The sequence below is a fragment of the Patagioenas fasciata genome, chromosome 2 (assembly GCF_037038585.1).
Source record: "Patagioenas fasciata isolate bPatFas1 chromosome 2, bPatFas1.hap1, whole genome shotgun sequence".
NCBI classification, from domain to species: domain Eukaryota; kingdom Metazoa; phylum Chordata; class Aves; order Columbiformes; family Columbidae; genus Patagioenas; species Patagioenas fasciata.
The window spans coordinates 94,974,203-94,993,771 of NC_092521.1; the positions used below are offsets into that span (position 1 = coordinate 94,974,203).

General features: G+C 39.7%; 1 protein-coding gene across 7 annotated transcripts in view; it reads left to right on the top strand.

The window, feature by feature from the left end:
- The window catches only part of NUP153 (nucleoporin 153), a 46,576-nt gene that overhangs the window by 21,098 nt on the left and 5,909 nt on the right, over positions 1-19,569 (top strand). For 4 of the 7 annotated variants that reach the window (XM_071804582.1, XM_065832945.2, XM_065832946.2 and 1 more), the window contains exons 6-18: positions 796-912; positions 1,040-1,084; positions 1,187-1,240; positions 4,771-4,917; positions 5,646-5,698; positions 9,119-9,251; positions 10,749-10,886; positions 11,675-11,767; positions 12,001-12,091; positions 12,366-12,485; positions 14,048-14,662; positions 16,553-16,747; positions 17,362-18,201. In XM_071804582.1, the coding sequence (XP_071660683.1) occupies positions 796-912; positions 1,040-1,084; positions 1,187-1,240; positions 4,771-4,917; positions 5,646-5,698; positions 9,119-9,251; positions 10,749-10,886; positions 11,675-11,767; positions 12,001-12,091; positions 12,366-12,485; positions 14,048-14,662; positions 16,553-16,747; positions 17,362-18,201 (2,641 nt within the window). The remainder of the gene's footprint in view (positions 1-795; positions 913-1,039; positions 1,085-1,186; positions 1,241-4,770; positions 4,918-5,645; positions 5,699-9,118; positions 9,252-10,748; positions 10,887-11,674; positions 11,768-12,000; positions 12,092-12,365; positions 12,486-14,047; positions 14,663-16,552; positions 16,748-17,361; positions 18,202-19,569) is intronic. The other 3 variants (XM_071804581.1, XM_071804583.1, XM_071804584.1) reach the window with 3 other exon arrangements.

Genomic DNA, 19,569 nt, shown 5'->3' on the forward strand with positions numbered 1-19,569 from the left:
TGAGGAATCAGAATACTAGACTTTTAAAGGAGGGACTAGCTTGCTTGTTGCTGCGTGCTGTGGATTACAGTGAGTCTTGCTTGTGTTTTTCACACGCTGTATGGTCTGCTTCCTGTCTTCACATAGCAGTATGGGAAGCATGATGTGGTTACATGAGGGGTTTAATGTACTTTTTTTTTAAAGTCACACTGAAATAAGTTTTTAAAAATTATATTCAAAGTCATGTGGTGCAGATACAATGGTTTACTTTTTCAGTGTAATGTTTAGATCTGTTACTGTTCACATCAGATCTCTATCTTTTTAAAGAGAGTTAAAAGATCTGCAGTCAACTGTAATCTTGGGGGAAGGGAGGAAACAAGAGAAGCAAAGCTAGAAATTCCTGATGATGATTGTATATATGGTTTTAAGATGTAAGATTTAAGCTTACACCATAATGAAACTCTGAGATCTGTTTTGTCACTGAAAGTATTTTCTGTAGCACAAGCCTTTGCTTCAGTTCTGTTTTCCTGATGACTGCTTCAGAGGCCCTACAGGCCTAACATCTTCCCTTTTAGGACCTTTTACATTTAAATCATTCTTTTGTTGCTTATCCTGTGTGCAGTATGTGTGGGGCCTCACTTAAATGAAATCAGGAGAGTGTATTTTTTTCTTCATGCCTTGAATGCCCAGGGAGTGCATTTTTCCCTGTCATCACAAGGGTATTGGTTGTATCATCAGTATAACCATAGGGCATAAAATACATGCATGTGTAAATCAAAATGAAGCATCGTAACATCTGCAATGCTAATTTTTCAGCCACCAGTAAGAAGACAAATGAAAGCTAAACAAGCAAACGTGCAATCCTATGGTGTGACAAGTTCCACAGCGCGGCGCATCTTGCAGTCATTGGAGAAGATGTCAAGCCCTTTGGCGGTAAATGGCACTCCTTTTAATCTGTTTTGTTTCATGTGTTTGAAAAGCATAGTAAAGGTGCTGGTAGATGACAAAGATCTTCCTTATGTGGTGTCCAGTTTAATTTATTACACTGTTTTTTCAACAGGATGCTAAAAGGATTCCATCTTCTGTTTCTAGTCCACTATCTTCTGTAAGTTGATCACAAAACCCCCATGTTTTTGTTGGATGAAACCCTCTCTTAGGAAAAAAAAGTCCTCTAATATTTAGCCTTTTTTTTTTTTTCCTCCTTTAGCCTGTGGACAGAAGTATACTGGATATTACTAGCTTCCAATCTAAACGAAACCAGGTAAGAACCAGTAACATCTTAAGCTCAGATAACTTCCTATGCTTTATAGCTGTTAGAAGACGTCACAAGCCTCAATGACAGCATACACCTGAATTCTAGTTAATATTAGCATTATGTGAATTCTAGTTGTCTGGGCTGTGTGAAAATTGCTAAAACTGTCTTTCTACCCACACTGGATGAAGTACTGTAAAGATTACTCAGGTTAAGGATTATGTTATCTTTATGTGGTGGTGTCTTGATAAGTCAGTCAAGAACAACTTCTCTAGAACACACAAAGTAATTTTATCTTGTGCAGCTTGGGGTGAAGTTGCATGATAATCTTTCTGTTTAGGAAAGCTTTCTCTTGCATAAATGATCAGAAATATAGAAATATTGAGCTATCATACTGATCTTGTGCAGATTTCCATGTTTATTTTGAGCAAAAAAAATGATACTCATGTTTTTTATTACTGCTCAAAGGAGAAGGAACATTGTTAACTGTTGTCACTTCTGTAACATTATGTTCCTAAATCGCAACTTGGAGGTAGCACTGAACTGGTGATAATGTTATGGTAAATCACGATTTCCTTTGTTTTTATTTAAAAAAAATTACAACTAGTAGTGTTTTTTAATCTGTTTTATTTTGGGTATCATTGAGTTCATTAAATTGTAAAACCCATAAAAGACTGCTTTAAGACCAGGCAGCCAAAGGAACAAAAGTGTGTTTTTTCTTCCATGCAAACTTTTCCTCTACTGTTTTAATGCAAAAGTGGAGAGAATATCTCAAGAAGTCTGTATGCTAATGCATTGATTAGAAGTAGAATTGATTTAATAGTCACTTCAGAGTTTACAAGCATCTTGAATTTCCTGTACCATCTTTTAACACATTCTAAATTACAAGAATCTTGAAGAGGAGGGCATCTATTTTTTTTTACCATAAATATTATCCAAATAATGGAGGACAAAACTGGTATGGATTCTCAGTTAAATTGTGGAACTACACCTGTGATGAGGCATTAAGAAAGTTCTACCAGATTTGCAGCAGAGAGCCTGACATCAGTCAGAAGAGAATGTTGCATGCAGCTGTCACTGGGTAAAAGTAGAGAAATTGTCCGTTCATAATACTAGAATTCATAAAGTTTGGCAGGGGAAGGGTAGCCCTTGCTGGGAAGGGGAGGAGAGGGGTGTGTGTGCCAAGCAGAGGGTTGTGTGTTTTCCTTCTAAAGCAAGCATGGTTGACAGAAGGCTTCAGCACTCAGGCGAAACTTCTGCTGGTATTTTTGATGATATTTTTGTTATTTTGAGGATCTGCACCAGAAATAATAGCTCTTAGTGTGCTAAACGTCTAAATGGGTGACTTTTATTTTTTTTATTTGTACATTTCAATCTAACTAATTTGATATTCTTCTACAATAAGATCACCTGCCTAGCGGGTGAAGGGAAGGTGGTACATGTAGTTTTTCTGGATTTTAGTGAGGCTTTTGATACTATCCCTCACAGCGTCCTTCTGGGCAAGTTGTCCGGTGGTGGGATGAGCAGGTAGACAATGCACTGGCTGAAGGGCAGAGCTCGAAGTGTTGTATTGAATGGGTCTACATCTTGCTGGTGACCGATCACCAGCGGTGTTCCTCAGGGCCCAGTTCCAGGCCCAGATCTGTTCAGTATTTTCATCAAAGATCTGGGGGCAGAAGTTGAATGCGCCATTAGCAAGTTTGCTGATGATACCAAACTGGCAGGTGCTGTTGACTCTTTTGAGGGATAAGAGGCCTTGCAGAGGGATCTAAAGAGATTGGAGCATTGGACAGTCATCAATGGCATGAAACTGAACCAGAACAAATGCCACATTCTGCACCTGGGATGAAGTAACGCTGTGCACCAGTATAAATTGGGAGAGGAGTGGCTGGAGAACAGCCCTGCAGAAGGGGACCTGGGGGTGCTGGGTGATAGCAGGGACAGTGTGAGTCAGCAGGTGCGCCCTGGCAGCCAGGCGGGCAAACTCCATCCTGGGGTGCATCAAAGACAGCGTCACCAGCTGGGCAAAGAGGTGATTGTCCTGCTGGATTCAGCGTTAGTGCGGCCTCACCTTGAGCACTGTGTGCAGTTCTGGGCCCCACCATTTCAGAAGGATGTGAAGGTAGCTGAATGTGTCCAGAGGAGAGCAGCAGAGCTGGGGAAGGGGCTGGAAGGCATGTCCTCTGAGGAGTGGCTGAGGACACTGGGCTTGTCCAGCTTGGAGAGGAGGTTGAAGCATGATCTCATTGCTCTCTCTCCGGCTTCCTGAGGAAGAGAAGTGGAGAGGGGGGTACTGGGCTCTGCTCCTTGGGATCCAGTGCCAGGATGTGTGGGAATGGCTCAAAGCTGCATCAGTCAGGGGAAGTTCCAACTTGACATTCAGAAGCATTTCTTTACTGAGAAGGTGGTCAAACCCTGGAACAGGCTTCCTTTATAGGTGGTTAATGCCCCAAGCCTGTCAGTGTTTAAGAGGTATCTGGACAACACCCTTAATACCTTGCTTTAACCTCTGCTCAGCCCTCTAGTGGTCAGGCAGTTGGACTAGTTGTAGGTCCTGTCCAACTCAACTATTCCAGTTCCAATTCTGTTTACATTTAGAAACAGCAATGGACCGTCCTTTACTCATTCACTTGCTGTGAAATTGAATAAAACATGTTTTACTCAGGGTTTCAAAGTGAGTATAATAATTATTAGAAGTATGTACTTTTATTCACTTCATAGGTAGTACAGCATGAATTTTATTACCAAGAGGTGGAAGATACTGGGAAATTAAAGCTGCATTGTAAACACTGTTTTCCATTTATACTAGTTTAAATAGTAACATGCATCCTCATTCTGATTCTTCTGATCCTTAAGACTGCAGATTTTGGGGACTTTCTTATTTCACAATTCAGTTAAGTCAGTTTTGCAGAATGTGCATTGCTTTCTGTTAAAAATCAACTCCTGTCTGTGAAAATGCTTTGACAAGGAAAGTCAAACCAGTATTTTAAGTGCATCTGACACAAATCTAAAACATTGGAACATATTTTAATGAATGAGACTATTTTAAAATTGTTTTACAACATTTACTTTTTTATTTTTTGGAAAGTGTAGCTTTCAAGGAGGAATATGTAGGAAAAATGAAAACCAGAAGCCTCTATAATTAGCTGCTTAACACTTTGAATGTTAAATTAATAGATTAAGCCAATGAAAAAAATACCACAATGTGGGCAGAGGAGAGGAAAAGATGGGAGCATATTATAGTAACATGAGTTATTTTGTTTATAGTAACACAAATTATTTTGTCTGTGAAGTTAACTGCCAAATTTTGAAATAGGATTCAGTCAGACTTTGGCTACTTATGTAGCTTTTTGGATTTCATAACTGGTTTTCTGGTGATTTCCCTCTGCAAGCTAAATGCTTTCAACACTTCCAAATAATTTTCACTGGGTACTGAAACTGATGGGAGGTTTATAATTCTGTAACTTTTTCATCAGTAAATGCTGCGGTAATTTGGGTGGGTGTGCAAGGATAAATTGATTGCTGCTTCCTTTTCAAAGATGGAATCACAGCATCCACCTGTCCAGAAGCTTGTGACCCCGAAGGCCATCTCTCTGTCAGTGAGTCGGACCCAGTATTTTAAGCCTTCTCTGTCTCCAGCTGCTGATTCTGGCAAAATTCACCAGAGGGTGGATACAAAGCACAAGGTAAGTAAATTTTCTGGTCCTTATCTGCTTTTTACAAGTTTGGAATGTCTCTAGCGAATTATTCTGCTAAGTTGCTCTTTCTTGGCAAAGAGTACCAATGGTATGTTTGAGGTAAGCGTTAAGACAGTGGGAGTCATTGTGACGGAGATACTTCGAGGTTTTATGGATTTAATTGTATTTTTGGAACAGTAAGTGGCTGGTGGTTATTTTCAGAACATGAGGATGTGCTGTTGGGTCAGACTGTTCTCAGTGAAGGAACGTTAAAATACAGAAACAACGTTTTCCTTTTTGTGTGCTCTCATACACTAAGCTGTGTGTCGATGACGGAACATGCTGCTGTTGTCTATAAACTCTTTCAGGTGAGCTACAGGCTCCAAGTGAGATTTCTGACAATAAGCTTAATTACCTGTTCTGATCACTTTGCTGTAGATGAAGTCCCTGATAAACTTTACTTAAAAAAAGATTGACATCGCTTTCAGAAAAGAAGCACCTGTGTTTCTAGTATCAATCTGAATGTAAAAATGACCTGGTGTTAGTTCTTTGGCATTTTAGGCCAGAGATCAGAGTGGATAGTCATACTGCTTAGGGAACAAGCTTAAGTAGACAAGTTATACTTAGTGGTATTAAAAAACGAAACAACAACAGACTACAAGTAGTTGTCTTTGCTTTGTGTATAGTATATAAATACATTCAGATAAATCTTGAAATAAATCAAACTTAACTTTCAGGGCATGAGAGAGAAGAGTTTTCCTGCAGAACAGCAAGTGAAGCCATCTGAAAGGTATGACAAATCTATTAATTTAAAACACTTGAAAGAAGAAAGCTCTATCTTTTGTCACTACAGTCTGCATGCCTTTCGTCTTCTGGAAGGGCAGTAATAGTTCTCAGTAAAGGGAGCTGAAAATACAGTGAAAAATTTGTGTTATGAGGAAGTTTAGCCATTTGTGCATCTTGATGTTCATTAGGTGACAGCTATTAGTTTCAGCTATTTATTTAATTCCTTGGAGTCTGAAAGCTTTGTCCTAAAGGAATTCTTTCTGAAAGATTCTTTATAAGGTGAAGTGGCTTACTTACACTTCAGGAGTATATTTAGTTTTTAATTCTTTTTTAAAAAAGCAAAAACTTGGAGGAAGATTGTTGGGTATTTTTAATGTTCATTTCGTGGATAAGTCACTTATCTGCTCTGTGAGTTTGCATGAGAAACAGGCACGCTTTAGAATCATCTCAGGCCAAATGTCAACTTCTCTCTAAAACACAAAATTCCAGGAGAGTTAATAATTGTACTTCTTGAGGAGTCTGTAGTGCGTTACAGTGCTTGCTTGGTTTAGGGAGAATGACTTCACCTCCAGATAATATTGATGGCTGTCCCTTCTGGGCATCTAGTCTTTTGGGTATTGCATGAATTAAAACACTTTGTATTCAAAAGATACCTTTTTCAGAGAATTTGTCCTTTTCCAAGAACAGCAGGGGATCGTATTTTGTTGTCTCTGTGTTCATCTTCCAAGCAATTCTTACGTTGCCTTGGGCATTCTTTGGCTTGCAAAAAAAAAACAAACAAAAACAACCAACCTTTTGTTTTGGCATCTAATATTTTGACTTCATAGCAACACTTTTTCAGGAGTGTAAAAGATTGGCTCCAAGGTTTTGGCATAGGTGCAAACAGATGTTAGGTTTTAATTGTGGGTTTTCAAACTGCTCTGTATTTTCTTTGATAGAACTCCTTTCTTCTCCATGAAGAAGAGAGATCCAGAAAACTGATACTGCTCTTTATTTGGTTCACAAGTTTTACTGCTATGTTCTACTTTTCACAGTATCACAGTATCACAGTATGTTTGGGATTGGAAGGGACCTCAAAAGATCATCTAGTCCAATCCCCCTGCTGGAGCAGGAACGCCTAGGTGAGGTCGCACAGGAATGTGTCCAGGCGGGCTTTGAATGTCTCCAGGGAAGGAGACTCCACAACCTCCCTGGGTAACCTGTTCCAGTGCTCTGTTACCCTCACTGAGAAGAAGTTCTTTCTCAATTTTAAGTGGAACCTCTTGTGTTCCAGCTTGATCCCATTGCCCCTTGTCCTATCATTGTTTGCCACTGAGAAGAGCCTGACTCCATCCTCATGGCACTCACCCTTTATATATTTATAAACATTAATAAGGTCACCCCTCAGTCTCCTCTTCTCCAAACTAAAGAGCCCCAGCTCCCTCAGCCTTTCTTCATAAGGGAGATGCTCCACTCCCTTAATCATCTTTGTTGCCCTACGCTGGACCCTCTCCAGCAGTTCCCTGTCCTTCTTGAACTGAGGGGCCCAGAACTGGACACAATATTCCAGATGGGGTCTCACCAGGGCGGAGTAGAGGGGAAGGAGGACCTCTCTCGATCTACTGACCACCCCCCTTGTAATACACCCAAGGATGCCATTGGCCTTCCTGGCCACAAGGGCACAGTGCTGGCTCATGGTCATCCTGTTGTCCACCAGGACCCCCAGGTCCCTTTCCCCTACACTGCTCTCTAATAGGTCATGCCCCAACCTATACTGGAACTTGGGATTGTTCCTGCCCAGATGCAGGACTCTACACTTTCCCTTGTTAAATTCCATCAGATTATCCCCCGCCCAACTCTCCAGCCTGTCCAGGTCCCGCTGGATGGCGGCACAGCCTTCTGGCGTGTCAGCCACTCCTCCCAGCTTAGTGTCATCAGCAAACTTGCTGATAGTACACTCAATTCCCTCTTTTGTCTGTAGAGTAGATGGTCCTTTTTTAAAAATTCTTTTACAAAGCCAATCTCTGTTGGGTGTCATGTTCTGGAGCAGGAACGTAACACTGAGAAGGGGCAGCTGGCCAGAGTCCCTTCGTGTAGTTAATGTGTAGTACTTTGGTACATCTCTGTTCAGCCTACCAAGGTCTATTTAGTTTTTAAACTTGGGTCAGAATTGTATACTGGACTTTCTTCCGTGAAAACAGAAGACTGTCTTTGCCCCTTAGAAGCTGACAGGTGTTAAGAGAAAAGAGGAATATGGGCTATTATAGGCTGTCTGTAATTGTCTGAATAAAGCTGTATTTTGACATTATTTATTTTTTCAGAATTCAAATTGATTGTCAGTTTGGATTAGAGAAAAATTTGAGCATATGGCCTTAAGGATCTGGCTTCCTCTCAGTGGTTACAGTGCTGAGGAGACTGTTCACATGTATGTGACAAGTTTAGACCAATTCTCTTCCTCAGTCTTCTGGAAACTTGACCTGGTGTCTTCCAGTGTGGTCAAATGTCCTTTTGTAATGACTGACTGCTTGGCTGTAGGATAAGCTTTGATACGGTAATTTTTTTCTAGGGATGCTTCATTTTGATGTCATCCTGCTTTTCATTGTTGTTATTCCACAGTTCACTTATGGTTTAGGGTGTGGTGTCACTTTTTGGGGGCTGGTTGATGTGTTTTGAGGGGTTCTTGTTGGTTTTTCTTTTTTCATTTCCCTTCCCACTTGGATTAGGGAATCTTTCTGGTTTGGATCTCGGCTTCTGTAATGAACAGAGAAATGCCTTTGTATGGCTTACAAAAGGGATCTGTCTTCATGTCTGAAAAGAGTTGTGGAGTGTTGGAACACCCAAACACCTTTGCTGGTTCTGCTGGTGGCCCCAGGAAGGCCTGAGCTGCTTCGGAAGCTTTCGCTGTATTATCTTGCCACACAAGTTTAAGCCTCTCTGTTCCGTAAGAGCTGGTGGCAGCATTTCATGTGCGGCGCGCACACATGCGCGCACTCTCTCTCTCTCTCTCTCTCTCTTCATATGTATTTTTAGTTGTTCTTTTATGTCCCTGCAAAGATACTTGCTCATCGCAGAATCACAGAACTGGCAGTCAAAATTTCCACTGTCTAGGCTATTAAAAGAAAACATTAGAAAATAACAGTCTAAATCAGTTCTTCTATTTCAGGGCTTCTGGCTTAGTCATCATTCCTTTATGGATGTTGTGACTGTTCCTTATGTATGTCCTGCTCGTTACTGCTCTTATTAATGCAGCTTTTGCTGCTTAGAACATCAGATACTTGCCAGCATTTAGTGACTTGTGAAAACAGTTTATTCTGATTAGAATACGTTAGTTGTAGGACTAATAGTGGCTATAATAGCTTGAAACAATTAGTGGTTTTTTTCCTTTTTTTTTTTCTTTTTTTTTTTCTTCTTCTTCCTCAACCTGTGTGTTGTTACTCTGTGCCAGCAATTTGACATACCCCAAGTTCAGTCCTCCTGCATCCAACGGTCTGTCTTCAGGAGCAGGAGTGGGTGGTGGCGGCAAGATGAGAAGGGAAAGAGGAGTACACTATGTATCAAAACCCGGACAAGAAGAACAGGTAAGGGACACTGAGGTTAATTACTCCCACTGAGATTACTGACGTAACTGGCCGAGTATGCCCGATGTGTTGCCTCATAGTAATTTATAATAATACCACGTCAGTTTTGTGGGGGTTTTTCTGTGGATTTCAGGGCAGGCTCCAATTTATTTAAGTGCCTCAACTTCAGTTTTATATTTAGTCATACTGTCTTGGAGATGCCTCGTACTGTGAAGTTTCTCATTAGCAGTTGAGTAAGGAATTTTGTTGGAGGTTTGTGTAGTTTTTATAAAGGAATGATGTTTGAAACAACTGACAAGTAAGTAAACAAAGTTATTTAATTTGTTATTTCATATTTAAGTCAAGTAGAACAATACAGGCCATGAGTTTGGAGCAGAAGACAGTGTTCTGCATGTCTGCTAATGATCATTCACAATTTTTGGCACTTAATAAACTGATTGTGAAGCGTGTTTTTTTCTTCTTTTAATGGTAAAAGTCCATTTCATAAAACTATGGTCATGACTATCTTGAAGATTATTTTCCCGATTGGATGTTATGTAAGCTGCCTACTACTGGATCTTAAATGAAGGTGTTTTAAATCAGTCATCTGGCTGAGGCAAAATGAAGAAATAGTAAATACTGGAGAACGTTGCTATTAATACAAATGGTCTGAACATTGAGGTCTAGCAGACTCTTCAAATCAAAACTGTGAAGTACATGTAAGCTGTAGGGTATATTAAATTTCTGTAGTGCCAACTTACATCTCTGCTTAGTCATTTCTGGGTACATCTGAGTACTACTGTGCAAATTGTGATTAGATTGGCTATTCCCATTTAAACTGTAACTAATCTAATTTTGATAAGACCAGATGTTTTTCAGATACACTGGTTTCTAAATTAGAAATTTGCATCCTGATACATGATGTAGACTATATTTACCAGAGTATGATCTTCTGTCAGGCTTGCTTTGTTGGCTTTTGGTGCTTTGGTTTGGTTTGGGGGTTTTGGTGCTCTCTGAAACCCACGTACTTATTTAGATGTTATCTTTTTCCAAGTTCACTGCAGTAGTGACTTGAGAAACTCTGACAACTGTACTGCCTAATTTTGCAAGAGGAACACTTTCTCATTTGTCTTGAGAATGTACTCTTAATTGAAGGGATGAGAGGATAATAATAAACATCAACATCTCTAATAACTGAAGTACAGAAAATAAAAATAAATCTGATCTGTGCCACTCTCTGTTCTGCACATGTAACAATTTAGAACTAATTTTCAGTGTTCTTACTGGGCAGGTGGTGAATGTAGTATCACATGGAAACAGGTCTGCCATAAATTAAAATGACCTGGCAGACCGAGGTGAGCAGGTTAGGATTCCTTTTGAAAACTTGCTTTGTCTTAAGCTGTAGATCTCTCTGTTGTATTTAAGTTTGTTATGAAATTAAGGGTGGGTCAGGGTAGGAAAACAGTATGTCTTGTAAAAGAGAAAAATTAAAATGGACAACAATTAATTTACATCTAGGAAGTGGAGGAACCAGTGCTACCGAAAGTACCCCTACCCATCAGCACTGCATCACTGCCTTCGTTCAACTTTAGTTTTCTTGCCAGTAGTTCTGTCTCATCATCACCAAGCACTGTTTCAACAGCAGTGACAAACAAGGTAAAGCTTTGTGGTATATGGTAAATACTTTTTTAGGACATGCATACATTTGCTTTGTTGCACATTAACTTTTTCCATGGTGCCCATGAAACTAAGCATTATTAGTTTATATTCTGTTGAATAAATTAGGGTTGTATTCAGTTTGGAGGTGTAAGGAAGCATAAAGTTTTTGATAGGGCCTCTCCATCTTATACTGTGCAAAATTCTGGTTAGCATAATTGTATAACTGTTTCAAATGCTATGAAAATTTTGTTGGAATTTTCTACCTATTTAAATTGTTAAATTAGAGGTACCGTTAATGGTCATATAAGCTTAGTGTAGAATATGAGCCTAGGTTGCAATAATTGGAATATTATTGCAATAAAATAAATATTCATCTGTTCCAGATTACTTGAAATATTTTTGTCTGTTTTGATGCAGGTATCTGCTTTAGCATGTTGAAGTATTTGCTGGAGCTCTGACTACAATTGAGCTGAGTTAGTTTAAGGTTCTCAAGCTGCCTGGTCTGGTTTTCCATATATTTATTATATTTAGAACTAAGAAGCATCTCAGCTTTTTTTCTCTTGGTTTATGAGATTTGGTTTTGATGATATTGTGGTATATGCTTACTTGCAAGCTTCATTTTCTTTTATTATAACTCTTCTCTGTGGATTAGAAATAAATGTCAAACATCAGATTTCCCAGCTTCACTGGAGAACATCTGTTAGGTAGTGAATTCAGGTAGATGCTGTTGTTTCACCAGGGTGTTTTGCTTTTAGATACAAACCTTAATTCTTTTGAAAATACAGGTACAACCAGCAAGTAATGTTGGCAGTCCTGTGTTCAGATTTTCATCTCCAATTGTGAAGTCTACTGAGGCAGAAGTGCTACCTCCGTTGTCTGTAAGTAAATTAAATAAAACTCAATATTTTCTCAAGCCTTTAGTATAATATCGCAGAACAATGAAGCAGAATTGGTCCTGATAACAGGAAAAACAAGCATATGAATTTCTGGCTTATAGTTTGTCATCTAGCATGGATGCTAAAAGTTTGAAGACTGGATTTCAGATTTTGTGTGTGAAATTTGATTAAAGTTTCTTCAGCTTCCGAATCTGAAAAATCTCTCCTTTTTGTAGCAGATGGGGTTTACATTTAGTGTTCCTGTTGTAAAATCAGCAGAGCTTTCTGGATCCGGTGATACACCAGTGACATCCCTACTCACTCTAGGTAAGAGAAATTTTAGCATTTCAAATCTGAAGTACTGATTTTCTTCTTTTGTATATTAAATAGTTAATCTGTCCATTCTGAGCATATCACCAATTCCAGGCAAGGTGTGTTTTCAGTGACAGATCTCCTTTTAACCAAATAGTAATTATAAACTGTTGTAAACAAGGTAGAATCTTGAAAATTCTTGTATAAGAAGTTGGAAATTCTTGCTTCTAGCAAATATATTTGAAGTGGATCTCCTTGTGAAGGATGTTTTTTCTTTTGTTTTTTAAAGATACCACCACTGTAAACAGCACCAGCAATAAGAAGGGAGAAAAAGAAGAATACAATGGCCCCTCCAAACCTGCAAAGGTCTTAAAGGAAGGAAGTGTGTTAGACATTCTAAAAAGCCCTGGTGAGATACCAAACTCCTTTTAAAAGATACTGCAAAAATTATGCTAGCATATAACCCTGTTGATTTTTTTTTTAAAAAACAGCACCACCACCACAACAAAACGACTTTGTCACAATTAATGCAATGTTAGCTATAAATATACTACAAACATAGGAGAGCATTATGTTACATGTTGCATCTGTTAGGGTGAATTTCCCTTTCTATTCTAAATGGCATTTATTGCTGCAAGAAAAACTGCAACTTCAAATCAGATGCGTTGCTTCTACTATATGCGTTAAGCTGTAATTGTAAATGAAGTATAAAGAGGATTAGTCAATTAATCAGTGTTTAATTTTAAGTAAATAAATGCTTTACAAACATTCCTCTTTTACCTTCATCATCCCTGGAAATTAAGAATCGTAAAGACAGTTTCATTTCTCAAGAGTTTTCAAAAGCTGCAAGTCTTTTGGCCTTAAATAGGTACTGTGGATTCAAAGCTAAATTTTCAGCAGAGGTGGGCTGTTTCCCTTTAAAACCCTTTTCTGATTTTTATTTTTAAGCAGTTGTTTTCAACTGTTTAATAAAGTGTCTATGTGTAGATTTTTTCTTCTTTTAAGAAAAAGGACTTTATTGAATTTGATCTTTTCCCATAAGCCTTCAGTTGCATCAGGACTTTTTGAAATGAAGTGACAAATCTATGGACTTCTTAAGGAGACAGCGCCTTTTTACTTTTGAAAGAGCTAAGGGAGAGAAAATACACTGCATTTTGTTTAAGGAAAGACCTATGAGTGAAGTGGCATTAATTTTCTTTATCAGTTTATGAGAAGCAGGTTCTAAATCCACACTGTTCAAATACTCCACTTCTGATACCAAACGAAACAAAACAAAAAACACTCAAAAAACCCCAAACAAATCAACAGAACAAAAAAACCCTCTTCATTTTACCTTTGCAAGTAATTTGAGCTGCGATTTAAGATGCATTGTCATACCACTGTCTTTAGTGTTTCCATATTTGTAGTTCTTGTTTTCTGTTAAACTTGGCACTTTTAATTAAGGAGTAGGCCTGTGTTCAGTGCATTTTGAACAAATATTATGGATAACAATTGTTTCGTTGTCTTTATTACTTAATTAATATTCGTATCTGCTGGGAAATACCATGTGGATTGCTGCGCCAAGTAAATATGAGTCATCTACTATGGCAGAAATAACTTTAGGAATTTGATTTGATGGGGCATCATGTGTTAAAAAGGAATAGGATTATTTCTAGTCTGTGACAGTCAGCTTTCAGTACTGTTTGTTCAGACTTGTATTTACCAGTGAAGATTTGTATCTAAAACTTCCTTGGAAATGAAGAGTTAAATCAAGCTTTAAATAAATGTTCTGTTGTGTCCCAGTGCAGCCTATGAAATTTCATACCCTTAGATAAGATTTCCAGGGACTTCCTCTTGCAGTTAGTTGGAATGTATAGTTATAACCTTTGGCACTTGGTTTAAATTTGTGACATCTAGTATTATAAGTAACTTACATGTGGTGAGGGTACTGCTTTATCAGTGAGATCTCTTCCTGTTTATTTTTTTTTCTAGGCTTTACGTCTGTGAAAACACACTCCCCTACGCCTGCACAGCCTGTTACAAGCACAGAGGTCTATACAAGACCTGCAATAAGTAGTTTTTCTGCAGGTAAAGACACCTCTAAACAAGCGTCCTCGTTTTGGCAGTCTGACACACACGATCCGTGTCTGCAAAATGAAACCACAGATGACAAGTGTGTAACATGTCAAGCTGTTAAAGTGTCAACAGTCGAGAGTACGAAGCAGACGATAAGCTCGAGTCCGTGTGTCACCTCTAAGGCAGCGGTCCCCGCAGCAGGAACGTTGGGCTTTGATGACAAATTCAAACCAGCACCCAACACATGGGACTGTGATACCTGTCTGGTCCAGAACAAACCTGAAGCTACAAAATGCATAGCGTGTGAGACACCAAAGCCTGGAACAGGAGTAATGCCTGCTCTGACATTGCCAGTGGTCACAGAAAACTCGGTGACAGTGACATCCTCCTCCAGCAGCACTGACACAACAGTCACTCTGGGGTTTGGAGACAAATTTAAGAAGCCAAAAGGCTCTTGGGACTGTTCAGTGTGCCTTTTATTAAATAAGGCAGAAGACAGCAAGTGTGTAGCTTGTCAGTCTGAGAAACCAGGTATGTTCTCCTCCTTTCTGTTCTTTCAGTCTAAGCCTCTGTGCATTCTTTACAGAATAAAATACATTGCATATAAAAAATATTTTCAGCAGCATGGCTGTATGCCAGACAGGATGGATTAGTGCCTGTCTGCAGGAATGATTACAGGCACTTCTGAGGTCTCAGCGTAGATTCAAGCCTGTCACATGAATTAAACTGATAGTAAAATGTATTAGTGCAGAGTGGCATTAAAGCACATATACCCTGCTTTGCAGCTGGTGAGGAAACATGACTAAATTGGATGCCTTAATTAACTTTAAACCAATTTACTTATTTTCATTGTGGAAAAATGTGAAGAGTTAAAAATTACTATGTTTTTTCTGTTTTGAAACGTAAGTAGAAACAGTATTTGGAGAATATGGCCAAAAATGTCTCCACTCAGCATTGTGTGCTGTTGAGCAGAGGTGTGAAGCTGGATTTCAAGACAGTATCATCTTTAACTAGTCATCTTAAGCTAAAACAAACCTGTATGTTCAGCTATGACTCTGAGGAGTTCAGCTATGTTCAGCTATGGCTCTGTAGCCTTCCAGAGCATGGGTGACCTTGTTCTGGAAGGTCAGGGTCCTTCCAGACCTTGGGGAAGTGGGTGCCTTCTTCAGTGCAGGGCTGAGTTGTTTCCCATTCTGAGTGTGGTGAGTGTTATTGTTTTTAAAGCACAAATAATTATTTTAGCATTAACTGTCATTATATTATTAGGTCAAAAACCACCTTCGCAAATGTATCATGGGGAAAAAAATACCTAAGATGGGCTAGATTGTGCTTTTGGAATCATGCTCTACAGTAAGAGTGGAATTTCTTCAGATAAGATGGTACATTTCAGAGGGAGGTTATTCTCATGGACTTTCAGCCTTAAGAGTGATCAGCTGGCACGTTTATCTGAGACTCCAGCCATTGCAAGGGGCAGTTTTGAAAATGTGAGGAGTTTGCCATGACCATCATAATGCAGAGAATTGCACAGTTACATTACATCTGTGAAAGGGAAGAGTAAGGCAAGTGACATGAGAGGATAAAAATTCTCTAGATGTGCTGTGGAAGAGAAGATGTGTTCCTGTCTTTGTTTTGAATTTGAGACATTATCTTCTGCCTCTCCTTCAAAAGCCACCCTCAGTGGTTTAGAACTGTAGGTGAACATGATGATTTTGTGATGACCTTGTGCCTTTTGGATCTCCATTTCAGTCCGCAAGCTTAGGGAATCTGGAGTTTTCTGTTGGGGTGCAGCATCAAATGACATCTCTTCCTTTACAGGGTAGAAAAATCAGAAGGCAATCGTCTTTTGGGCCTCTTTGTAGAAGTTTCTGCTGCTGTTTAAGACAGTGTAGCTTGTGTACTGAACACAGAGTTGTGGGTTTGGAAACTGAGTTCCTCTCTGCTGTGGTTTTTTGTTGTTGGTGGTGTTTTGTTTTTATCATGGCGTAGTTTTGAACATGTCTGTCTTTGGGATTTGGTGATGAATCATTCTGATGAATTCCAGCCTCGCATCACTTGACAGTGATCATTAATCTGTGTGGTGCTAACTTTGACTAAGTTACTCGTGCCACCAGAAATTATTTTTGTAGTTTTAATTGAATACACCACCTTTCATTTACATCTGAAGTAGGCTATGTTGCTGTATTGTATGAACTGCAGTTGCTGTTTAAATGTCATTCATTCAATTTGCCCTTCAAATCATATATAGATTATAAAGATGAATATTGTTTATATTCTCAGATTGAGTAGGACTTGTGGTTTGATGTTGTTTTACTGTTGCACTTGTCCGCTTTGTAATTTAGTGAGAATTGAAGAATTTCTTAGAAAGTTCATGTTCACTTTATCATTTCAGATGGATGATTAACTACCTTGCTTATTTCTCAGGGAGTTCAGTGCCTGTGACCAGTAGCAGTGTTTCTGCGTTTTCTGCTCCTTCTGGAGGATTCCTGGATTTAGACAAATTCAAGAAGCCCGAAGGAAGCTGGGATTGTGAGGTCTGCGTGGTCCAAAACAAAGCAGAAGCCACAAAATGTGTAGCCTGTGAAAGTGCAAAGCCAGGCACCAAAGCAGAGCTCAAAGGTAATACTTAATGGGAAAAGCAAGGGTGTGCATTCTGCAGCTTTCCCTTCCCTTCCCTTCCCTTCCCTTCCCTTCCCTTCCCTTCCCTTCCCTTCCCTTCCCTTCCCTTCCCTTCCCTTCCCTTCCCTTCCCTTCCCTTCCCTTCCCTTCCCTTCCCTTCCCTTCCCTTCCCTTCCCTTCCCTTCCCTTCCCTTCCCTTCCCTTCCCTTCCCTTCCCTTCCCTTCCCTTCCCATGTGGCAAAATTGTCCAGTTTTCCTCTAGGAAAGGTAACATGCCTATGTTTCCATACCCTGTGCCCACAAAAAGGTTATGCTTTTTAGAGAAGAGCTAAGTTGTTCTTTACAAGCCTTATGCGTTGTTCATTTGGAATTTAGACTTTCATATAAGTTAGCAGCATACTTTTCAAAGCCAGGTGGTGGACAGAAGAATACTATTGCAGAAAGGTGTATATAGAGAGGAAGTGTAGTTTTCTTATTTGGTTGGTTGTTTTTTTTGTTTGTTTTAAACAGTTTTGACTGTGAGAAGGTCAGGACTAGAATCCCAGCTGTGTAGCTAAAGCCTGCGTGTATTATATCATATAGTACAAATTTAACATTATTACTTATTTCTGCAGGTTTTGGTACTGCTGCTGTGTCCACTAATGCCACAATGCCAACCTTTGCATTTGGTGTCCAGTCATCCTCCTCTGAATCTTCTCATACATTAGGTAGCACAGGAAATTTTAAATTTGGAGATCATGGGAGCTTCAAGTTCGGCATTGCATCTGAATCTGCATCCTCCAACACTGGGGGATTTAAGTTTCCTGCTAGTTCAGCGGACTTCAAATTTGGAGTTTCTTCCTCAGACTCTAAATCAGAAGACAGTAAAAAAGAAGGTAAAAGTAACAGTTTTACCTTTGGACTTCCATCTACAAGCAGTCAGGCTCCTTCGACATTTCAGTTTGGGACAGCGAGCCTGGGACAGCAGGAAAAGAAAGAGGAACCAGTTTTGGGAGGCTTTGGTTTTGGCACGAGTTCTACTTCTTCTTCCATAGCTATCAATGAGAATAAAACCGGAGCTGGTGGCTTCACTTTCGGAACTGTGGCAGAAAAGGAGGTAGCATCGCCTGCTCTTGCGTTTAAAAAGTCGGATGAAAAAAAGGATGAAACCCTTTCAACAAAGGCAGGCTTCTCTTTTGGCATTGTGGAGGCTGCACCTGCCTCACAGTTTGTTTTGGGAAGGACAGAAGAGAAGCAGGACTCTGTCACTTCTGCTGCTCCATTAGCATTCAGAAAGAAAGCCGACAATGAAGAGCTAAAGGCACAACCGATCTTCTCAGCTGGGATGGCTGAGCATACCAAAGAGGAGAGCACAGCAAAACCTATTTTCAATTTTAGTTTCGCTAAACCATCGGAGAAGGAAAGTGAGCAGGCAAAGCCGACCTTTGCATTTGGGGCACAAACCAGTAATTCAGGTAAATGAAACATCTCTTGTCTTCACTTGTCAGCTCATGTCCATCAAACAATACTTTTGAAGCCACATTGGACAAATTCTGTGGGATTTGATCTATTCCTGCATTAGAGCTTTAGAAAAGGTTTAATTGCTGCCTGCAGCCTGTCTTCAGTTTTGATTGTTGGTGTGTAGACAATACCTACCAAGTCCTTTTTACCTCTGGGGAGATTAGGATGTATATTATTAATAAGAAAAGGCTCTTCCCCCAGAGGGTGGTGGAGCACTGGAACAGGCTCCCCAGGGAGGTGTCACGGCCCCAAGCCTGACAGTGTTCAACAAGAGACTGGACAAGCCCTCAGACACATGGTGTGAACTGTGGGGTTGTCCAGTGCAGGGACAGGAGTTGGACTCCATGATCCTTGTGGGTCCCTTCCAACTCAGGACATTTGGTGATTTCAGTGAGTTTTAACACTAGGTTTATACAAGAAAACTGCCACACCTTAAGGAACCTGTATAGCTTCTTGTATGAGTGCAGAAGTTTATTGTCTCAGTGGTAGCAGCACAGCTGTAGTATGGAGAGTATAGAGGCTTCACACTGGCACTGTTTTCTACAGGGAAAGTGGATGAGAGAGGGACTGTCTTATTTCCATGTACTTGCAGCTGTGCTGCAGGGTGGCCCACTGTTTCTCCATTGCTACAAAGGGATAAAAATCACTTCACAGATATTACACAGTTCTGTATTCCTTAAATTTCTTGAAACTCTGGAGTTCTTCTGTGGTGATCACTGTGTGGAAAAATTGTAGCTGTTGAATTCCATTTGTATGAGATAGCAACTGTGGTTTAGAGAATGGAATTAGTTCCTAACTTCTGAAGTGATATGGAAAAGGACAGCAGTAAGTAACCCTGAATAAAAGCGATACATAGGTTTATACTGGGTTTAATCAGTATTCTTAGGTTGAACTGCTACAGAACAGGCAGGTTTTTGGACGATTGTGGGCTGTGGGGAGGGGAGATAGGTGGGTGGGTGGATGGATAGGGGATGTTGAGGTTGGGTTTGTTTTGTTTTTACCTGCCAGGTAAAGTTCTGGGGTTTGGTTGAGTAACGGAAATTTGATGAAGCACCTTGTGCAAAAAGGAAATCTTAACAAGTGTTCTGAAGAATGGTATAGTCCCTTAAAAATTGCATAGATGAAAAGGGGTCATAACTGCTGGAAAAAAGATAGTAGGAAATTTGAAACAAGATCACAAATCAATAATGAGAATTAGACCAGCAGCTTTGGGAAAGCTGAAGAATGACTTTACAGACAGCTCTATTCTAAGCTTGTAAAACTGCACTCGTTACTTTATAAAAATGGTCTTAATGGAGGGTTGTTCTCTGCTCCTAAAAGCA